General features: G+C 37.7%; 1 protein-coding gene and 1 long non-coding RNA gene across 4 annotated transcripts in view; one reads left to right on the top strand and one right to left on the bottom strand.

The window, feature by feature from the left end:
• Positions 1–24,308, top strand: part of SPAG16 (sperm associated antigen 16) — a 981,678-nt gene that overhangs the window by 690,564 nt on the left and 266,806 nt on the right. The window contains exon 15 of one of the 3 annotated variants that reach the window (XM_073218144.1): positions 17,172–17,436. The exons of the other annotated variants lie outside the window; for them this stretch is intronic. Within the exon in view, the coding sequence (XP_073074245.1) occupies positions 17,172–17,180 (9 nt within the window). The 3' untranslated portion in view covers positions 17,181–17,436. Of the gene's footprint in view, positions 1–17,171; positions 17,437–24,308 lie in introns of those variants that run through there. 3 annotated transcript variants of the gene reach the window in all.
• Positions 1–24,308, bottom strand: part of LOC108397066 (uncharacterized) — a 513,643-nt gene that overhangs the window by 435,309 nt on the left and 54,026 nt on the right. The gene's annotated exons all lie outside the window — the stretch shown is intronic.

Below are 24,308 nucleotides of genomic sequence, written 5' to 3'. Positions count from 1 at the left end.
CAGCTTGAGGTATTCAGATATTGGGATAATTTCATGAACAATGAAGACTGTTAAACACTGCTTTGATTTGCTGAACTAATTGTGGTTGTCTTATAAGGGTTCAGATACTAATCACAGGAGGATGATTTAAGTTTGTTCCTTTTCAGTTGAAAGCTATTCTATTTAACTAGATAGATGACCTCTCAAGTCCTTTCAAAGTCTATGATTTAATTATATCTAACATTTTAATTTGTCTCTCAGTTCCCAGTAAAATGTGAATCTTAATTCCATATCTCTCATCTTTTCCAATTAGCTAAAACAGAAATCTGATAGATTACCTACATCTAACTTCAAGATGACAGCATAGTCAAACTTGTTACTATCATGCTTTAATTAACCCTTTAGAAAGAGGAAATATTCTCACCAAAAGTTATTTCTACTGAAAGAATGTTGCTTCCACCAACTGAAATTGGGGTCATTGTCAGCCCTGGAATGTTAATGATGGGTTCAACTTCCGTTATATTTTAACAAATTCATTTTAGCAAGAAATTTCCATTTAATTGGCTATTCAGCCTATATATTATGGATTAGTCCTAGATATAAAATAAAATTTTATTTCTAGCAGATCACAGAACTATTTAAGCACTATAGTCCTATATTATATAGGATATTTATGCTAAAAATCTACCTAGTGTCTTATAGCTTCACATACCCTAGAAAAATTAAATGGAAGCATAAGTCAGGAATTTTTTTTGATGAGCAATACTATATAAATTTTTTAAAATACCATTTAACATTCTCAAATAATAAAATTAATAAATATGGAAATAGCCAAATTAAATTTTTTGAATCAGCAGTCAAGGGAGACATACATTAATTATTTGTATTTCAAAAGCGCAATGATATGAGTCCAGGTGGCCAATATCAAACTGGCCAACCTGTTTTTGTTTACATACTTTGTCCATACCAAAAGGATTTTTATAATACTATTCCAAATCAACATCCCAAAACCTCACTAAATTTTTCTATTAATTTCTCTCTTCTTTGCTGTAAATATTTAGTAACTATTAAGGAAATATTTTGTTATGGTGACTGACACTACTAAGTGAATTTTTCAGTCACATATGTGAACTGTTTTGAGAACTGTTTTATTTCACATGCCTGCTAAAGAATGTCAAGATGTTGAGAGGCAGCAGTAACTGAAAAAAGCACAAACACTTCCAGGGATCTCTTGACATGGCATTGTGACACAGTTCACATTCAAATAAACTGTCAAAGTTGTGATAATAAATGTGTTATACAGTGTGTACATAGCAGCCAGAGAGTTGAATTATTTAGTATTAGGCTTGCTAATTGTTTGATGCCTTTAGTGATATGCATTCAACTTACATTACTAATTAAAAATATAGTCAGCTATTGACCTACACACAATTTTAGGAAAATTTTACAATTTTAGATTTGGAAGCAGAAATCACAAATGCAAAATTAAGTGTTATCTAGCTAGGAACCAAGAATCACAGAAACAAATATATAACATATAATATTTATGTATGGTCCTTTAGAGCTATGTAAATTCAATTATATTTCTATGTTATAAGATTAGAGCTCTGATGTCTTCATTTCTGGTTGATTTTTCTTGGACAAAGAAAGTTTATTGGAAGAAGATATTTATTTAAAACCTCCTTTTAAAGTAGTCTGTTTATGAAATATTTTAATGAACTATGAAAGCTTATTTTTTTACTAAGTCCATTTTGTAAAGCAAGATCAAAAAGAAAAAAAAAGTTGTAGTAATTGCTGGGAACATATTAATAGACACGGGCAATTCAAAATAAGTCAAACAACAAAACAAAACAAACAAAAAACTACATAAAAATACGTAGCAAGAATATCAATCAGCAGGGTATCCCTAGCAGAGAGCCTCCTCAGCCTTCAATTTCCAAGGAAGTTGACCCTAGTCTGACCTCACCCAACCTCTCAGGTCCAGATACCCTTCCTTGCCCCTGTAATACTTACTGATATGGAGATGGACTACTTCTCTCCATCCCTTGGAAACACCTACTGATATGGAGATGCACTAAGGTCAGGTGAGAGATTCTGGAAATGTTGCAATTTTACCCAGATCCCACCCTCCAGAAATTTCACCTCACAATCTACTCACTGTCCATCTTCCTTATGGCCCCTATGTGAGAAAAGTGGAACATTGTAACCAGACTAACGACATACAATAACAACAGCAATAAAATCATGATAATCCTCAAGCCAGAGGATTCAGCTAAATTCAAAGTCCTATGCAGATTAAGTCTGTAGCTCGCCCATTCCACAGGCACCAGTAGCTGAATAGGAAGGTCGTTCCGAGCAATCATGACAAGGCAGCTGCAATCGTGGGACAGGCATAGGGACTGTAGAAGAAAATAACTTTAGGGGCAATAAGATACATGTTCTAATGACACCAGCATAGGCAAATCTTGTCCATCAGGGGGGATGCATGCAAGAGAGTGGTCCTGTGATGGGACAGTGGCAGGAACGGGTTCTTGTCCTGGTCTAATATACCAGACTTTCACCCACTCCCTGTGGGTTTTATAGATGGGTCAATATATAGGGCTACGAGAGGTACACACACTGGCCATAAAAATAAAACAAAACTTCCCTTATGTTCTTACCTCCCAGATGTTTTGGGTACACTACTATGATCTTTGGTGCCCACTCTGCTGTTACTCCAGGAATACACAGAAGGCCAGCTTCTGGCCCAAGGTGACAGAAGGGCCAGCCATTGCTGGTCCATGTGTCAGAATGTACCAGGCCATGTCCACTCAACAGAGTCTCCAGGGTTTAATGCAGTAGGGGCTGGCAGCAGGATGTTGCTGTGCTGGCCATATCCTGACTTCAATAACTCCTCTTTGGTTTCCACATACAGTTGTATAGGAGAGGCAGCAAGGTGTGTAAGCATATCCACAGGGCTCAAGTCTCCTTTCCAGGGATTCACATTCAAATGCTGTAGCACTGTCCATAAGCGAACTGACCAGCCCCGTAGACTATTGGTGTCCGACTTCAGGCCAGATTTCAACAAACCGTGTACCTCTCTATCATACCTGCCCTGGTAGGGGTATATGGTACATGAAACTTCCACTTTATTCCTGATTGCTGCACCCATTCTTGTAACGCAAAGTGGATGCCTTGATCACTCTCAATCATGTGTGGCTGGCCATAGGATGCAAAGAGATGCTCCAGGCCCCTTTTGGTAGGCTTACTGATCTGCATGACATGCAGGAAAAGCAACCAGCAGTCCAGTAGCTGTGTCCACACAAGTTATGGCATATTGGTACCCTTTTGACAAGGGCAGAGGCCCAATATAATCTATCTGCCACCTGATAAGGGGTATTGGGCTCTTTACTATTGTCCCATCTTGCTGTGGGACTCAGTGGAAGTCCCTCTTAGAGCACACAAGGCTCTCCTTCCAGGCTCTACTGACTTCGTCAAAGGTCAACAGCAAGCCCCACCGACAGGTTACAACCCACATTGTCTTTTTCCACCTGTGCAACAAACACTGGTGTAATCATTGGGCCACATCAGAGGCAGGCTTTCCTTCTAGCCAGCGGACCTGGGCCAATGTGTCTGTTTCGTCGTTCCCTGGGGATGCCAAAGGCAAATGGCCAGTCACATGATATACGGTAACAATTTTAGTCTGACCAGAGGCCCATAGGTCTTGCCACAATTCTTCCCCCCAAAGAGGCTGGTGACCAACTGTTCCAGTTGGCATGGTATCATGTCAGTAGCCACAGGGTCAAGCCCCAATAGACAGCCCAGCTGTCAGTATACACAACTATAGGGGAGGGCTCCTGGGTGATCATGAGCCATACAGCCCACAACTCAGTTGGCTGCTCTTCCCCTCTCCATCCTCCGGCCATATTGTCTCAGTCTTAGGATGGGAAACTACAGGCCTCCACTTAGGGGGCTGCCCACAACTGGAGCCATCTGTATACCAACAATCTTCAGGTATAGAGGAATTTCCCTCCTGATAAGGACTCTTAGCTACCAATAGCTCAAAAGCAAGTTCTTTCTGCTTTTCACTGGTATATGTCACTGGTCCCAGTAAGTGCTGGATTTCTCTACTTAAGGGGCTGTTGGAGCAAGCACTATGCTGCTGTAAATATCCACCCCATTTGACCAGTGTAGGCATCTGTGCCATGACACTCTGTGGTTTTTGGGTCCAGTGTTGCATCCACTCAGTGATGGGATAGGTGGTTATTATGGCAGTTGGAACTGTTCCAGGGATGGGCTCTGTAGCCAGCAAAGCATAATGCATGGCAGCCAGTTGCTTCTCTATCAAGGTGTAGTAGACCTCTGTTCCTTTCCATAGTTGTGACCAGAATCCAATAGGTTGGTGCATCTGTTCAAGCCACTGCTAAAGGCTCCATCGTTAGCTATATTTGGTTACATGGACATCTAGCTCACAAGGCCTTGATGAGTTCACTAGACTTAAAGCCTGTACGGCCTTTACTGCTCACTTAGCAGCAATCAAGCTGCTCAAAAAGCAGCTGCACATGTTTTATCCCAGTCCCACCTGATGCCCTTTTGTACCAGCCAGTATAAGGGCTTCAGAATTTGTGCCAAGTCTGGGATAAACACTGTCTAGTAGCCCAAAAGACCCCAAAATTCTTGTAATATTGCCACAGTGGTAGGGGTAGGGAAAGCCTGGACCATGTCTTTGGCTGCTTCTGGGATAACCCTAAGAACTACTGAAAAAACCAGGTCCCTGAACCTTGATGCTGTTCACAACCCATCCTTTCTCCTGTAAATGTTGCAGCAGTCTAGGAACTGTCCCTTCTAAATATGCAAGAGAATCAGACTTGAGCATGATATCATCAATGTACTGATACAGCCATACCTTTTGTGGTTTCTTCCATGTGGCCAAATCCTAGGCTACAAGTCCATGACAAATGATGGGACTGTGGAGGTATCCCTGTGGAAGGACAGTGAATGTCCACTGCCAGCCTTCCCATGTGAAGGCAAATTGCTCCTGACTTTCCTGTACCATGTCAATAGAGGAGAGCAGTCGTAGTGTCCATGACATAATGATACATCCCTACTTCATGACTCAAGGTGTGCTATAGAGAGGACAGCAGCATGCAAAGGGGGTGTGACTTTATTCGATTCCCTGTAATCTACAGTCATATGCCAAGAGCCATCCAACTTTTTCACTGGCCACACTGGGGAATTAAAAGGACTGTGAGTGGACTTCATGATGCCCATCTCCAAATCTGTAGAGTTTCTCCTATTTCCTTGTGCCCCCCAGGCAATTTATACTGCTTAGTATTTGTCACTTGCCAAGGTACAGGCAGAGCTACAGGTGGGTGCTGAGCATGTCCCCTAAAAACTGCCTTTACCAAACATACCCTCAGTCTGAACTCACCTGTAGTGGTCTGTAACCACATGTCCTACAGGATAATGACCCCCAAAATATGTTCAGGGATGGGAGAAATGTACACAGTATACTCCTTTGGGGGTAAACCCCTTATCCCTAATGTGATTTGGGCTTTCTTCACTCTAATTGCCTTACCCCCATAGACATCTATCACAGCAGGGGTCCCAGAAAAATGCTCAGGGTTGCCATAAATCAGAGAACATTCAGCTCCTGTGTTTACATTGTACATTCACAGGGGGACCAATGAATTGCTAATTCTACATGTGGCCTCTGATTCCCAAACATGTCCCCCAAGGTGGGGACATTGACCCCCCCTCTCAGTCAAACCATGACACCCAGTTGTACTCCTGTAGGGAGGGCCCAGGTGGACCCTGAGCACTGTCCTCCAGGAAGTCTTGCAGGAACCCAGGCCGGACATGGGGCTTTGCCTCCAGCTTACATGTTCCGCACCTCAGCAGCTGGAACTGCTCTTGCTTTAACTGGTGCCACAGTTCTAACAAGATTCTCTTGGGCTGCCCATCAAATTTTTCTTTTACTACCCCAGCCTTTATCAAATCAACCCACATCAGGGTCCTCGAGACCTTCATAGGACCCTTTGCACCTCTCCTTTCAGTCACAGCCTGTGCTTCCTTTCACGCTCTTCTTGTTTCAACCTCCCCCAAATCTGCTGAAGTACAAGTAGCCTCAGTTGTGGGTTGCCCTATGTGGGGGGAAAGATTAGTCACAAGGTGCCCAAAGAGAGATAGGGGAGCTGTATAGAGCACCAGATTTCTCATTCCTAGGGTAAACAACTCTTCATTGGGGCCCTGGGGGTCCATGTTACAGATGATATTTTTTATGCCCAGCTCCTGTAACACCTGCTGGAGCCCTGCATACATTTTCCAGCTAGTGGGTAAATATGGTAAATCACCTTGATTAGGCCAAAATGCCCTGATGACAGCTGTCAGCCAATCCAGAAGTGCCTAATTCCCTGAGGTATGATGGGCACTTTGCAACTGCTACTGGAGGAAAGAGTGAGTCATCAGGGAAGACAGTCTACCCATTTCAGAATATAACAACAATGTTTTCCACCCCCATATCCCGGAGATGCAAAAGCCATGTAGTCAAAGGTTCCTATTCCTTCTGTCAAAACCAAATACTCATGTCCACTAGCTCATCCTGGGTATAGGGGTGGAACATGGAGTGTTGCACAACCTGGGGAAGGGGCAGCTTCTCCCCCTCAGGAGCCCACAGTTGTTGTGCTTTTATTTTCTTAATTACAACAGAATGGGCCTTTAATACAGAAAAGGCTGGTGCCTCGAGCAGTGGCCTCAGCAACAGATCGCCCTACCCCCTCATCCTCTCCCAACATCACCTCTGCCATCTCCCAGGCTGAAGGCACTGCTCTTTCCTCCCCGTCCCCCATGGCCTCTTGCAATGCAGATTTTCCTGCTGCCTCCTCCTCTCTGCTATTGCATCTTCCAGGAGTATGACCTGTCTTCTCAATAACTGCTTCTTTTTCTCAAGGGCATCCCATAGGTCATCACCCAGCTCTACCAGGTGATGCCAAAGTGTCCATAACCCTTTCCACTATCTCAAGGAAAGACATCCCACAATCCTGTCTCCTACATGGCCACTCAGGGCTTCCCAGCAGTCTTCTATCTCACCAAGCGCTAATTCCACAGCTTTTTGGTGTCTCCGTCATTCCCCAATTCTGGGGCCCCACTCCTCTAGCAGGTGCTTTACCCTAGACCAGTTCTCTACTATAGGCTCCCAATTGGAAGCCCCACAGATAGAGGGCTCCTGGGTGAAACTGCATCCTCTACCAGTGTAGCAACTGGGGCCTCACCACTATCCACAGGGGGGATTCTGGGCATCTCCCCACCATCTCTAGTGGCAGCCTGCCCAAGGGTTGTACCCAGATTTCAGGTCAAAGACAGATTTCAGGTTCAGATATTCTACTGAGTACCACCAGGTGTAACTCTGGGGGGAAAACCGTGGGGCAAAATACCTTTGAAATCAAAATCAGTCAAAGGGAGAAATAAAGTGAAAGAAACCTGTTTATTTCTTCCAAGCAGTTGTCCACTTCTGCTTTCCTATGTCTCTTGGTGCCCCAGTTGTAAAAGGGGCCCCACCCAATCTCTCGGGTCCAAATATGCTCTGGCTCCCCTTTGTAATTACCTATTGATATGCAGGTAGACTACTTCTCTCCACTCTTTGGAAACATTGATTGATACGGAGATACACTAAGACCAGGTGAGAGATTCTGAAAATGTTGCAATTTTACCTACACCAGTAACTAACCAATATGGTTTTGCTGTCCCACCTGGTGAAGTTGAAGTCAGGTAAACACCATGAGTCAATGCTACTACAATAATATCGGTGCATCTTTCCCTGGTAGTATTTACCTCCAGTTTACTTGTTTAAGCTAGACATTTAGTCTCAACTCATTAATAGCTGAAAGGAATTGGAATTTGTGGGATTGACAATAATTCTAGTAGTTTAGGGTTCTGACCAGCTCTTGAAAAAGGAGGCTTCAGAGCTACCTCAAGTCTTAGTTTCACTCCTAATTGATCTGCTTTATTAATTCAAATATTGTTAACTGATTTATTATGTGCAGAGGTGTTTATCGTTATCACAACTAATTACATAAAATATGGATATTCTGATTCCAAAACGGATGACATAGTATATAGCTTTAATAAAAGACAGTCAAATTCTAGCTTGTTTCTCATCTATATAGTGGTGTGGAAGCAGTAGCTGCCAAGGGTAGGGGAAAAGGAAGGTGAAGTCTGTCTGCATCATCTTTACAGCAGTTGGAACTTTTAAATAGGTAAGAGAGAAAAGAATTTAATAAGAATTTGCAGCAAGGAAGACACCAACTCCATCTGGTGGTGCTGATTCACATAGAAGGAGGGTAAGAGAAACAATTTCCTGTTTTAGAGAACTAGAAGGAAAGTAGTAATTGTCAGTGATAATAAGTCAACAAACTAAGCCAGGAAGGTGAAGAAAGTGTTTGGAGGTCAGAGCGGCATTGGAGGCGAATTAGCAGATATGTATATGGATCACGAAGTGAGAGGGGTGATGGGATCACATTAAGCAAGAAATCACAGTTCTTTGGTGTTAAAAGTCTAAGAAATAGGGAAACGCATGCCAGGGAGCACAGAAAGCATTTTGGGAACACCATGGCAGCCACAGCTTCCCTAGAATTATGTAAACATAACACTTAACATTTTTATGTCAAAATGTCCTTAGAATCAATTGACCATAGAATCAATGCTACATCAAAATGAAAACATCAAAAGCCAAGTTCTCATGAAACATATGTTGGTATGGAAAAAAGATGAAGTCCTCCCCTCTTTTCCCATGCGTGGGTGTCTTAGCCTGCACTTCCTACCCACAGGTATCAGAGGCTATGGATCCAGGTCGTTTAATAAGGAGTTGCCCTAGAAGTGCGGTCTAAGTCAGCTTCAGTTCAAAGGTCACTGAGAAAAGAATGAACTTCCAGAATTAAGTCAGGGATCCTGGATCAAATGAGATGTTTTATACTTAAAATATGCCAGAATCCACTGAAATCTTAAGATTCACTGCTCTGAACAGATGCACTGGTGAGAACCTTCCAGTCTCTCTCTCCCTCATTCTTTGAAGACTACAGCGTCTGGATTGCCATCTTTCTCGACACAGCGTACAGCCCACACGGCACTCTGACCATGTTCTCCCTTCACCACTTTTCCTCCAACACTACTTTTCTCCTCAGCTCCATACTCCTGAAGTCAAACTCCGAACACTGTCATTACCTGCCAATAAAATCACCTACACTGTTTTGAAAAGAAATTTTTACCTCAGAATGTAGTGAAAAGGAATGAGTAAAAACACATCTTATTTGACTCAATGTCTCCAACATCTAATATAACTTACTTTACATATTTAATATTCAAAAAATATGGTGAATGAATGCAGAATTCTAAACAAACAAAAACACAAGGATTTCATTATAGCATTGTGTCACTGTATCTTGTTTATTTCAACTTTATTGGCCTTCCAAATTCTGTGTATATTGAACCGCAAGCTAAACTCATTAAATTCTCAGAACAGATTAGTTGCTCCTAGAAAGCTTCTGTAGCATCATTGTGTCCCCATGACTTTGGAGCCCTGGAAAATTACCCAACTTCAGTATACTTGCCTTTTCTCTGAGTGTCTTTTGAATCCTGGCTTTGCTGTTCATAAGACCTTGAGCAAATCATTAATTGTTCTGTAAAAATAAATGATAAAAAGAAGACTATTAGATAATACATGTAGTATATTTACCATAGTACCTGCAACTAGAAAATGCTATTACTACCACTCTGCACCTACCACTGCTGTTATTATTATTACTATATTATCATCATTACTATTATTAGTGGGGCTAATGTTCCTGTAGCCATTTGTGTTCAAATAAGTAGAAATAAACAAAAGAACATATACATGTACACACATGCACTATGAGAATTTCTTATATCCCATAATTTAGTTTCATTTAAGGTAATACCAATGTTATAAAAATATAGCTGCAGTACATATTTTGCATTTTAACAAAGATAAGAGAATGAAATTCTGAAACTATTCTAAATAAGAAACTATGCAATTGGATTGAATTTGAATTAAATTGTACTAAAAATTAGATATAAGCCTCACTAGGAATATTTTGTCTTTCATTTCAAAATATACCACTGGATAATTAAGCAGTTAAGAGTTTTAAATTTGTTCTGGGTTAACTGCTTTGCCCAAGTGGCTGGTATGTGGACACAAATGCATTAATTCACATTATTTTTTCTGTCAACTGTGGATAAGCATATATCTGCAATTGCCTCCCTTAAAAGGTATCCTTTCTCCTTTTTAGGAAAGGAAACTGTTTTTGATTTTCTGAATTTTGTTTGTTACCCAAGCTCAAACAGAAGTGCTTAGTTTCAATTTCTGGCCATTTTATATAAAGAAATAGAAACAGCCTTTAGGTCATAAAGCCATTGATACTCCGAAGGACAAATGATGTCAAGCGGTACTTATATGCCAAAAAAATTTCAGTTTTGTTTACTTCTTCAGCAATCCAACTTGATGTCAACTACAATTTAGCTGGGCCAATAATACTGATATTTGATGTCAGTTCTTATTCATTACTGTACCTAGGTGATGCATAAGTCAAAACTTGTAGATGTGTTGTGAAAAACACAAAAGCAGGTTCTGCCTATCTTGAGAAATTGAAAACAACAACAGAATAGAAAATTAAGGGCCATGTAACATGCTGTTTTTATTTTATATATATGAATTATTTCAATGCTTCTACATATTCAAAATTAACTTTATATCTTTTAAATGAATCTAATACTATATGATATTTTTAAACTAAATCTTTTATGATATAATCTTCTTGCCCTAACATTTTGCAAGGAACATAACATCTGATAGAAAAATGTGACATGTAAAGTTCAGAGGAAAAAACAGAGTTTGCATAATCAGACATTCAAAATTAATTAGAAAATTATTTTTTAAATGTAATAGATGATAGAGGTCTTCTTCCTTTATCTCTACTCTTTTGTTCTTAGAAATTCAACACTGTAAATCACAAAAAAGAAATAGCACTTTTAAGATAATATCACCCTTCCCCCAAAGTTTAACATTCAATAACTTCAGTAGTTGGATAGAGGTGATTTCATGCACTTGTAATTTTCTTGATGGTTTCAAGAAAGTTAGAAGCACCATTATTATGTCATATTTCTTGGCATTTCCTCACTTACTATAAAACTAATAATTTGCTTTTCTATGTACACATCCTTTGAATGATTTAAAATGTTTTGGCATATATGAAAGATTCAGTAATGGAATTTCTACTTAACAGCTCTTTACTGAACACCTACTATGCCCTTGGCGCTGCTCTAAATTCTGAGTGTTCTTCAATGAATAATATCAAGCCCTGTACTTAAGGATCTTATGTTCTGGTAACAAACAAGTAGACAAATGAATAGTTTCAAGAATAATAGGTATTACCTAACTAGGATAAATGAGGGCAAAAATGAGTAATGAGGTGAGAGTTGAGGCTTACAATAGAATGGTCAGGGAGTGAGTCTCTGAGAAATGACATGTAAGAAAGCCATGCAGTGACCCTGAGGAGCAGAATGCAAGTGGAGGCAATGGGAGAGCACTGCGTGGATCTGCACTGCGTGGGGACTAGCCTCTACCACACCAGGATTTGGGAAGCCACGGAGCACAGGATGGAGTGAAATTTTGTTCTGAGACCTTGCCAAAGAAAGATTTTCAGGGACGCTCCTTCAGCTGTAGTTCCATCCAGGTCACCCAGGTGGTGGGAACTTGCAGACCCAGATCTGAGATCTTAGCAGACCCTCTCTACTTATCAGGGGTAAAATGGAGACTTGGAAATAGAATGAAATAGCAAAAAGACAAAATGAAATAGCAAAGAACAGTGAGAAAGCTTTATCTAAAGAGAGAGAAAGTGTGAGTGTCCTCAGAGAGGAGGCATGCTAAAAAGGCTTGGGGTTCCCTCTTTTAAGGATTTTTCAAAGGGCCAAGGATAGAGACTTGTCAAGTGGTGTCAAAATGCTTATCTCCAGTGAGAGATATCAAGTCTCTTCTCTTTTCTATTATCAGTCCCCATGGTAATTCTGCAAAATTACTGACCAAGAAATTGGTCAGTTCCTCTCCAGGATAGCAGCTTCCTTTTGGGAACATATTGATCAAAACCATGTGCCCTGCCCCCAAAGTGGATTGAGTTGTTGTCTATTTGCTAAAGAATATGTTAGGACTCTTACCTCCTAACTTTCTAGTTTTTCAAGTGCAATCTTAACTTTAAGATGGAATCCTTCCTGTTCTTACTTTATTGTTACATATCTCAGCATTTTTCATTGAGTTAATGTACAGGAAAAGGTAACTATGATGCTTGTCCCAGGTCCCTGCCCTACATCAACAGGACGCATGAAGTGTGTAATAATTAGATTAAATAAGTAGACTATTTTGCATTCAGTAGATAACTGTAAGCTTAGATTGTTCTTATTAGTTAAATATGGGATGGTTGAGGCCATTTTAGAGTAACTTCATAGCATTATCTATGGCTTCCAAAATGTTTACTTACACAAAAATGTCCTAACTGTAAAAAGTCAGTAATGTATTATTTTGGCTGAATAATACCTTAACTTTTTTTTTTACTCCACAGATTTTGGCATAAGTCTTGGTATAGAAGGTAATCAATAAATATTCATTGATTAGGAAATATCAGGAAGTCACTGTGAGTCAGAACTCAGGTGTTTAAGGGAACACAGGACAATGTTGTGGGACATGATTAAATTTATTTTTACTACTTTTCTTAAAATATTATTTTAAAATTTAATACACTTTGGAGATGTCCCATGTTTGTTTTAAGCATATAGCTGCTAAAAATAGTTTGAAATGTATTTACTACTTTTATAAGAAATGATATCATTGCTCAGAATACTTGTCTATTTAGGCAAATGGTCTTCCAATACACTGGTTTCATTTAAACAGTTTTCACAACACAAAAGTTCTAAATAATATCAAAATATCGATGTAAAATTATACATTTCTGTCTAATCACAATTGGAGTCAGTCTGAACTTGTATATGATTTTAAAAGTTTGAAAAGTTGCATGTACAATGAATATAAATTTTTTAAGAGATTGTTTTGCATATAGGGTAATATCTAATGCATCACACATTATCCCTGAATCACATAGAACAAAAAGAATTGTCACATCAATTTGCTCATAAGCATAATTACAAGAAAACTTAATCATCCTTCTAATGTAATTTTCCTAACTTCTGTGTTTGTGGATGAATGTGACCCAGTGAATCCATACTTCAAGAAGTGACCTCTAGTTAACATTTCAAAGTATGAGCAGAGTCAGAGAATCTGGCCTTCCTCTTCAAGAGATTTAATTTGTATACCTAGAGTAGCCCTGCAGGGAAGATGTTTTAAAAGTTCCATCTCCCAGCAGAGGGTCTGGAATTTCCTGCAGCAGATTTTACAAGGGTCATGGGCTCAGAATGTCAGTCACCACCATGCTCCACCTTTGCCCCACCCCATTTCAAGAGATGCATCAAAAAATGTAACTGTTTTCTAATGAAAGCAGTTATAATTACATTGTATTCAACTACCTAAATTTATTGTATTTTTCCTAAAGTATTCAAGTTTTCATACTAATTATTTTAAGAATTTGCAAATGTTCCTTGACTTGTACTTGGGTGGTAGTAAAGCAAAAAACCTTTTGTTTCTAACTTAAACACAGTTGCATCTAGATCTTTGAATCCATCTGAGTTAGAGAACATTAAGACCGCAAAAAATCTTAAATATAGACTCGTTTCTTTTTGACGGGGTTTGATATCAGAAATAACCAAAGGTGTTCAAAATTTTCTCTTCTTAGACTAAGGGGTAGATTTTTTCTTAGAAATGGTTTCCAGCTTACATACTCAAATACAAAACTACAAAAAAAAAAACCCATGTAATTAAATTATGGATTGCTTCCCTGTTATATTTTTCATACTTAAAAATGGTAAAAATAGACAGGTCCTTTTTTAGGTGTAGCTTTTCTTTTTCCAAAGAACATTCTATGGATGCAGGTCCATATCTTCAAAGAAATATGATTGCTTATGTAGTGAAAAGAAATCCTGAGTTTCTAAAAAAATTCTTTGCAAACAGAAATACAGTCTAGTAAAGCAATAGTCTCAGACTATGAATTTTAGTTAAATTATATAGTTCTTCTTTCTAATCTATTTTTATGAATCAAACTATAGTGTTTGGGGTATTTTTTCCAGTCACTTCAATATAGCCACAGCCAAACATAGCCTATTATAAACATGAATCTTAGTCATGTAACTATTATGATGATGACACAAACCTATTGATAAATTACCATTTTTATGTGTATGGTGGAACTACCTTGACTGTACTTTATGAGGTTATACTTACATACATATTAAGAGAGAATGATTTTGATTTTGCTGCTGGTTATTTCAGTGAATGCTGTACTAACCAATAATAGCTGGCCACTTTAAAAGAAACTTTTGCCAAAGAGAGGAACACCTTAGGTTGCTATCACAATAAATAAAACAGATTTAACAGAATTTGTGTGGGTCTATATGTAGTATCTTCTGCAGTGATCAAAGAGCAAAAAGGGCTTTTTAAAAACAGTAACTAACATGTTCCTGCCATCTCTGCTGCATGGTTTATTTTACCATGAAGTATTAAAAATATGTATTTTTTAAAAAAACTCTATCTTAGCACTTAAAAATGATTATTTTTGAATTACTAGAAATATGGAATTGTACCTTGCTAATAGCATGCTATATTTGTGAAACTGATTTAGGTGAATTTTGAAAAATCTTATTTTTCCAACAAGGCAAGAAACAGATTTGACTTGGGTATTTTGCATTCTGCACCTAGGTCCTCTGCTAATGTGAACATCCGGCTCTCAAGTCCCTCTCTAACCTCTAGTCACTGAGGTGGGAGACTAGTGCTTCTCTAATTTTCATGCACAGCTCTGCCCCCTTCACTGCTCTGGGAGTATACAAAGACTGACTTTCTCCCTTGATAAAGGACAACAGATTAATGAATTTAAGTGCTTGCATCATTGTTATTCCTGGTGTACTGTTTCAAGTACAGTATCAACTGTGGCTAGCTTTTCCTCTTCAGGGGGTCTTGTGGTTTCCAGTTTCTTATGTAAGTTAATGCAAAAACTGCTCCAACAGTATCAAATGCTGTTCATTTCAAACTCCAAACAGAACGTTCTACAGACATACCTTGTTTTATTGTTCTTCATTTTATTGCACTTTGCAGATATTGCATTTTGTACAAATTGAAGGCTTGTGGCAACCCTGCAATGAGGAAGTCTGTCAGCACCATTTTTCCAATAGCATATGCTTACTTCGTGTTTCTGTGTCACATTTTGGTAATTCACAATATTTCAAATGTTTTCATTGATAGTATATTTGTTGTGGTTCTCTGGGGTTGGTGATTATGACTCACTGAAAGCTCAGATGATAGCATTTTTTAGTAATAAAGAATTTTTACAAATTTTGGTATATACTCTTTTATACATACTGCTGTTGCATACTTATCAGAATATCATATATACAGTACAGAATAGCCCACAATATGTGTAATCTACAGTATAGTGTTAACATAACTTTCATATGTGCTGGGGAAACAAAAAATTCACTTCACTTGCTTTATTGTGATATTCACTTATTACAGTGGTCTGGAAACAAACCCAAATATGTTTGAAGTATTCCTGTATTTCTTGATTTGGTAGATGGAAAGAACAGAGTCACTGTGTTCTGAGTTACAGGTTATCAAACAGAATATTGGTCCAACCAAAGTGCAGAGCGTTGGAGAAGAAAGCACACGGCGTGTATTTTCAAGTGTGTTGAATCAGAGATTCACCCGTATCTATTTTGTTTTTATGTATAAGTATTTCTAAAATGTACAGTTGCAGGACAGTACATTTCATTTCACTTAGGAGGTTTGCAAATTAGTTTGAACAAGATGACTCCATATTTCATTAAGGTCTGGGATCATGTCTTACCCATCTCTGTATTGCATCTCTCCTGAACTCTCCCCCTCACCACACTCCATCACTTGGCACTAGGCCATTCTAATAGGGAATGCTTACCTGGTAAATATTTAATGAATGACTAATAATTTTATCAGGGCCTTTAAAAAAGAAATTTCATCTTTTAAAATGAATTACACATTTCTTTCTTTAGCTCATGTAAAATGAAAGTAGACTCATGGAGGAATAGAGATGTTCTACTTTAGAAAAAGGATGGGCTAGAGCATCTTGATGAAATGATACAAAGAATGGTAGAAGTTTAACAGTTGATAAATTTGTTTTTAAAAGCATTTGAATGTCCTTTAATTCTCAAATGGAATCACTGATATTTGTTGGTTATTTTAGTAAGATTATCACTGCCAGCTTCATTAAAATGTAAATGAATATATTTTTTTATAAATATAAATGTATCTTTTATAAATATACATTTATTTAAAGATGTATTTTTAGAAGAAAATAAGTTGAGCAGAGGCAAAGACACCGCAAGTTATAATCATTTCAGGAAAATATATACTGTGTGTGTGTGTGTGTGTGCGTATAGTGTGTATGTGAGAATTACTCAGTCCGGTGACCTCATTAATTGTTTATATGTTATATAATAATTGCTTAAAAATTGGGTGGGAACTCTATTAGCATATCTTAGTTAAATTTTATATTTCCCAGTTTAATTAGGAAAATGACAAGAAAAATGATTAAACTCAAGCTCTGCTCAGGCTTTCATTGACCACATTTGCTAATATATCACCCTCCCTCTCCCCAAATATCTCTTATTTTCACCCTTAACTTCTAGTTAGAAAATCATTATGCCAAATAATAGTGTGCATCAAAATTAAATTTAAAAAGCTTTGAATAAAAACCTTCCTTTTTTAAATGAAATATCAGTGTTTAATTATGTACACAAACAATGCAGTGGTAAGTACCCAGTTTCAGACTAGATCCTTGGAATATGGCAAATGAGAGGCTGGTTAGCATTGCCTTACACAGAACTTTAAAAGCACATTTTGTTAGAAGGGAAGTAACGACATTCTCAATGCTCCAATGTGAAGTGACTCTTGCGTCGTGGTTTCTTGAAAAAGAAGTTTTGAAAGCTATATGCATAGGTCTCATTTAAATGATGCAGCACTCGTTTATTATTATTATTGTCCCAGATTTTGTTTAATGCATATCTGTCACCAGGTCAAATAATGGATTCTCACAACTATGAGAATGATGATCACTAGCGAAAGGATAACAGCGACCAGAGCCACAGGGGGTCTTCATTTGGCAACGGCGCCGCCGCATCTGCCTCCGAAGCTGCCTGGACCTGCTGCTGAAAGCGGCTGCATTATCCAACAGGCTTACATATGAATTTATTCCTGACTTTCTTCTTGTTTATCTTGTGGGTTTGAACTCAAGCCAATTGAGTTTCAGGTCCCAGATAACACTTACCAGATGTGTGAATTAGAAATGGCCTCAATTTTCTCATATATGAAATGCAAATAATACCATGTACCTTATACATTCATCCACTTAATCTTGTTGGATGCTGGATATTTTTTGCATTCTCATAAATATTCTTGAGCTTTGTGCTAGGATGCTGTTAAGTTACTTAGAAACTTTTTGGTTCTTTCAGATCTGCTGTTAAGATTTGTCAGGTGAGACTGGAGACATGCTCAATTTATAGTGAGTTATTTCCCCATTACTGAAGCAAAACCCTTCTTTGTTCTCTAATCTACTCAGTGACCCCAAATCTTGACATTTTTCATCCCTGCTAGGGCAGGCACAGCTTTGTGTGAGTGCCTTGGCCTCTTCCCTCTAATCATCGTGGGCACTTTCTTCCAGGACTCCAGGTTGTGTCCTCATATGCGTGTGTGGATCACTACTCAGGTGAACACCGAAGCAAGTTGCTCTGCAGACCCCCAGGGTTCTCTCCCTATGCAACAATGTCTTCTCCTATACTCTGCCCTGCAAAATTGAACTTCCTTTTCTTTTTAATTGATGTGTAGTTGATATACAATATTAGAGTGGTTTCAGGTGAAAACAACATAGTTATTTGACAATTATATACATTATTAAACGCTTACCCCTGTGAGTGTAGTTACTGTCACCATACAAAGATGCGACAATATTATTGACTGTATTCCCCACGCTGTCCTTTCATCCCCATGACTGATCTGTTTTACAATTGGAATTTTTACTTCTTCATCCCTTCACCTATTTTCCCTCCCCCAACCCCCTCTCCTGTGTTTATTTCTGTTTGCTTGTTTAGTTTGTTTTTAAGATTCCACATATAAGTGAAATCATATGGTATTTGTCTTTCTCTGTCTCCTTATTTCATTTAGCATAATACCCTCTAAGTCCATCCATATTGTCCCATGGCAAGATTTCATTCTTTTTTATGGTTAATATTACACTGTATACATGTGCCATGTCTTTTTTATCCATTTGTCTATTTACGAACACTTAGGATGCTTCCATATCTTGGCTATTGAAAATCATGCTGCTATAAGCATAGGAATGCATACATCTTTTTTCCAATTAGTGACTTTGTTTTCCTTGGGTAAATTCCCACAAGTGGAATTATTGTGTCATACGATGTTTTGATTTTTAGTTTTTTGAGAAACCTCCATTCTGCTTCCTTTGTCTCTGGACTTTCAGCACCATCCCTTCAATGTGGGGAGTCGGCCAGGCTCTGCCTGGGTTCCTTCCCTCCCCCTGTGCTGCAGCCTGGGTACTGTCAAGACAGGAGAGCACAGCAGTCTTCCACGGCTCACCTCATTAATGTCCTATCTGCCAATGATCTTTAACCTTTGTTGTCTATGTACAGTGTAAACTATTGTTTCCTATATCTTGTCCATTTTCTTGGTTGTTTCAAGGAGAGTAAACCTGGTGAATTGTGACTGGTAATAGAGGTCTTTCTATCATGTTTTTAATTGTCAGCAGGTTTAACCAGAAAATCTGTGACTGTAATGATAATGGCATTCTTTTAAAATTTTATAGTTAGTCCTTCCATCTATAAAAGCTAAGGGTTGACAGTGTGGTTGCAGATCTGAATTATAGTCCTGACTGAACCATTGATTTCATATGGAGGCTTAGACAAGTCCCTTAAATTCTCAAGCCTTCACTTTTCTCATCTGTGGGAGACATTGATCTAGACAATCTTGCAGAAATGTATCAATAATCACTAATGTTTTCTTTAGAAATTGAGAAAAGCTGTTGAATTTGTATCTATCAGCTGGGAGGCCTTTAAGGGAAGCAGTAATATATTTTTAACGTTGGATCCTCCTGAACTTTGTCAGAAAAGTGAAATCTTTCCTTTGACATACAGAGCAAAGCCAAACTGAAATAATTTAACACTGTTTTCTGTTCATATATTGAGTGCTAAGCTTTAGTTTTTGCCTCCTATCTCTCTGGTTTATTCCTTCATATTCTAAAAACCCTGTTTCCCTACTTTGACATTATTGTATGTAACAATGTAAATGTGTAATGAAACACTCCTGCAATGTGACAAGCCACTCTGGAAGAAAACACCAAGGGCCTACATGACGAAGATCTCATATTTGAATATCTTTAATAGTGCCAATAATGACACTAAAAGTAAAGTAAACTCACATAAGAGTCAGGAAATATTTCTTTAGTGCTTTTAGAAGAGGCTCACTGTCAGAGGAAGAATGCATTAATTTCATATTCCATGTTAGGAATTTCCATTTCTTCTTAAATAAAATGCTAGTTTCAAAAATTGTTCTTAGGATAGAAAGACTCTTTGTGACTTATTAAGCCTTCTTCTCCCCCTTTACTTTCAGAAATCTACTGATTTTGCACCATATTTGGTTGGCAGGAAGTTAGGCCGTTCTCCTCTCCACTCTGCCAGAACTCTGCTTTCGATTTATTTAGCATTGGCAAAATGAAAAGCATTATTATGCTAGATGTTGTGGGAGCTTCAAACAAGAATTTAGACCTTTTCCTTGATGAACTAGAATATAATTAAAGAATCAAAATCTGTACACAAGTAGATAACTGTCTATCAATGTATGGCAACAAATTATAAATACCAAACATGGCTAATTAAAAATCTATGGAAATATCTGGTGTAATTCTTGAGACAGTTCAATCACAACCACTAGGAAAAGCTTTGCTCTGACTATTCAGCCACGGAAATAATGATTCATTAGTTCAATCACTTAAGTATTTACTAAGTGTAGAATATAAGCCCCAAACTTAGTACCAAGGGGTTACAGCAATACTGCCTAATAGAACTTTCTGTAGTGATGGTAATGTTCTTTATTTAAAATGTCCAACATGATTGTGACTATGTGAGGAAATTGTCATTTTTAACTAACTAAAATACAATTAAATTTCAATTCCTCGATTGCAGTAGTTTCATCCCAGGTGCTCAGTAGCCACATGTATTAGACTATATCCTTCTAGAAGGAAAAGACAGGCACATATACGAAAAGAAAATCCTATTTGTTTTGTATGTTTTATAGTAGGATTCTATGAGAGTAAGAGAAGGAATACCTTATGTTCCCTAAAGTACTTTAGAAGAAGTTCTCTTTGAACAAAGTTTTAAGTGTATTTAATATTTACCAGAGAAAGAAATAGGGAATGAGCATCTTAATCAGTGGATGTAGCAAGAAGAATAATATGAGGGCATGGTGTGTTTGAGGAATAGAAAACAGAGTAATATGTGGGGAAGTAGGCAGGAAGGAGGCAGGTCAAAGAGGTGCTCAAATTTGCATTTTAGAAGAAAAAATTAGTCTGCCATTAGTTTGTTAAGCATGGCATTATTAATATTATGGACTGGGTAATTTCATGTTGGGTGTGTAGGTGGGCACTGTGCTGTGAATTGTAATATGTTTATCAGCATCCCTTGATCCTACCAACTGAACGCCAGTGGTAGATGCCCCACTTGTGCGTGCAAAGATGTCTCTAGACATTGCCAAATGAACTCTGGGACGGAAAGTCACCTGGTTGAGAACCACTGTGGTGAAATGACCTGCAAAGATATAAGATTAAAGGCAGGGAGTTCACTCCATGTGTCCGTATGTGAAACGAAGAGGACCTGAAATAAGGGATTTGTGGGGAGTGGAGGCCTGCTTCAACCATGCAGCATTGAAGAGGAGAGAGATGGAGAATAGAATAGCAAGCCCTGGGGATTGCATGGAGTGTGGAGCCTTTTACTGAACTGGAAAGTACAGCAGAATGATTGAGGGAAAGATGGATATGGCTTTGAATATGCTGACGTGTAGTATTTGTGGGACATTGAAATGGACATATACTGTGGGTAGTTGGAAATAAATATCTGAAATTCAAAAGAAAGTGTCAGTTGTACATGTAAATTGGGTAGATATAGATGTAAATAAATATCTAGATAATAGTTGAACTCATGGAAATGTTTCTTTATGCCCCCAGAAATCTAGACTTAATGACAACTGTAATTTCCAACTCATCTCCATATACAGCCCCATTCAATCCACTTAACATATAACACTAGTTTTTGTTTTTCTCCTGATTTCATGTAGAATCAATGACTTTGAGTTCCAGCTACACCAGCCTATTTGCTTTCAGTACTTCTGCCTGGGGACCCTTGATCTCAAGCTTCACTCTTCTTAGATCATTCTTCTTCCATGGCACCGCTTGTCCCTACAAATCCATTAGCTATTAATTCAAAGGTCGTATTCCTAGTGAGACCCTCCCTAACCAGGCTATTTACATTTCAACACTCTTTCCGGCAAACATTCCTGAGTATAAGGGTTTTTTTTTATTCTCCATAAATCTTATTACTATTTAGCATACCACATATTTCACTGATTGATTGAATTTATTGTATGATTCTCCTCAGAAGTATACAAATTCCATGAGGCTAGGACTTCTATATTGTTCACTCATGTATTTCCCTCACTTAAATCAGTGCCTAACACATAATAGGCTCAATCAATATTTCTTCAATGAATGAAGTAATAGATTTCCCACTCGTCCAGATGAATTTGCCTGGATTCATACAAACTCTTGCTTATACTTATGGCATCACCTAGAAAATCACAGGAAAGATTTGTTCACTTGTTTTTCAGGGTCTCAGAGACACAATTTTGTACTAGAAAGTACTTAATTCACAGTACTTTTTAACATTCTTTTTAACATATCAATATTTATGTTCAAAACATATAACAACTATTCTAAATCATAAATAAAATTCACATTTCTCAATGTGAGCTCCAAAACCTCTTTAGAATTTTTACACATTGTTAAGCTTACCATAAATTCACTATATGCCCCATAGTGAAATATGTTGATTTCTGCTGTTGTGCTCTGACAGCAGGCCATTTTCAATAAAATGATGCCCTGCACTTTCTCTTCACTAACTTATCTTCATAATCTTAATCTATTTAAAGTGATATTTCTAGCAGGCTGCATGCACTTGCTGGACCTATCCTGGAGCTGCATTCCTAGAAGAAACCTGATTCCACAGGTGCTCAATTTGTATTCTAAACAATCCTTCACCTACTTTTAGCATTTAACTGTGTATTAATAATTATTTGATTACTCCTCTCTCTCCAACAGTTAACTGTAAGCTCATTTTGAGTTTATATTCAATGAATCTCTTGCTCCTGGCATCAAGCCAGAGACATAGCACAGCTTGGTAATTATTTGTTCCTTTATACACATGAATTGTCTTCATCTATTTTGTAATTTTCTTCTGACTTACAAATTTAAATACCTGCTTGTTTGATTTGTTCTTTGTTACTATACATTTGTTGATATTCTGTTAGAGTACTATTAGCATATTCAGGATGATCTACCCTAATAACATAATAATGCCCTATAAGCACTTACCATATTTCATGGGCTTCCATTCCCCAAGCATCTAAGTCAACATGCAAAATATTTTCCCTTTAGGAATTTCAGAGCTTGTGTATTTGAGTCATCGGCTGGATTTGAATCCTGGGTCTACGATGAAGGAATATAAATCCTGTTGAACAAGTTATTGTGATTATGTAGTGTAGTGTTGTATACTCTAGATGCTAAATAATTATTCTGGAGATGTCCATGTCCCATATCCTTGGGACAGGACTGGCTATATACAAGTTATTAATTCCTAACAGATTGACAATGGTATAGGGAAGAAGTATGTACTCACAACAGCAATCTTATCTGCATAATTCCAGTGCTTTATATCCCCTCCTTTAGCTTTGCCCTACTTGAGCATTACCAAATTTACCTTTACTTTCCATTGCAATTCCATAATTTCTCTGCCTTATTTGTGCCACCGGAGTGGTGAAGAAATAGTGTAATGAGCCAATGCTTAATGCTGCATAGGCCTGTCCTAAGAGACACACTAATGTATCACTACTAAAAATGTTTGAAATACTAATTTTCCTCTTAATGAGCCTAAACATTTTATTATAGTTATACCTTAATACCAAGTTGCAGGTCATTACCTTCACATATTGAAAGCAGCTGATGTTTCTAGAGCTTAATGTTTCTGTCATTTGCTTGATGACCCCTTTCTTGCTCATTTTTGCATAGTAAATTTTTAGTAAATGAAAATTGGATCACTTGAGAGGTATTGTATCTGACATTGTGGTTTCACTATTTATTTATTCAAAAATATTTTCTGATTATATAAATTAATATATGCTAATTCTGTGAAATTTGAATTTTGAAAATGTGGCAAGGAACAAGCAAAAATGATTCATCCTACCACCTAAGGATAATCGTTTCTGATTTGGCCCCTACCATTCTTCATTTCAGTGTATGCTTTGTATGTGTGTATCAGGGAGTGGAAACAATTTTGTTTGTTCCTTCTTTCATTGAACTACATATGTCCATTTTCCCTTGTATTAGTAGTCTTTGGAAACGCCATTATAGTAGTTAAAATAATAAAGTAGTTATATAATTACATGTTATAGTTTTATTAATGCATGTGTATATACATGTGTACCTGCCTATCCTATCCATTAAGAATTATTTTCTTATATTTCTACTGACTCATAAATAATATCGTGAGGAACATCTTTGTGACAAATATAGATCTGAGCTATTGACTTATTTAAATGTATCCTAATGGGGTTATCTATTCAATATATTTGAACATTTGTGATACACTATGCTATATTAGTTTAAAAAAATATAATGTTATATACTGGTTAAAATTTCAGACTCAGAAGTGAATCACACCTATGCTTGTATCCTCACTCCAAATCATTCTACCTAGATATTTTAGGAAAGCTACTTGACCTTGTTTTCCTCATCTATAAAATGGGATTATTGCACATAATGAAATAATACTGTAAATAGTATTGAGTATATTTCATAGCAATAAAAGTTGTTAAT

The sequence above is a fragment of the Manis javanica genome, chromosome 12 (genome assembly GCF_040802235.1).
Source record: "Manis javanica isolate MJ-LG chromosome 12, MJ_LKY, whole genome shotgun sequence".
NCBI lineage: Eukaryota > Metazoa > Chordata > Mammalia > Pholidota > Manidae > Manis > Manis javanica.
Note: the sequence above shows the minus strand (reverse complement) of the source record. Positions and strands in the feature narration are given on the sequence as shown.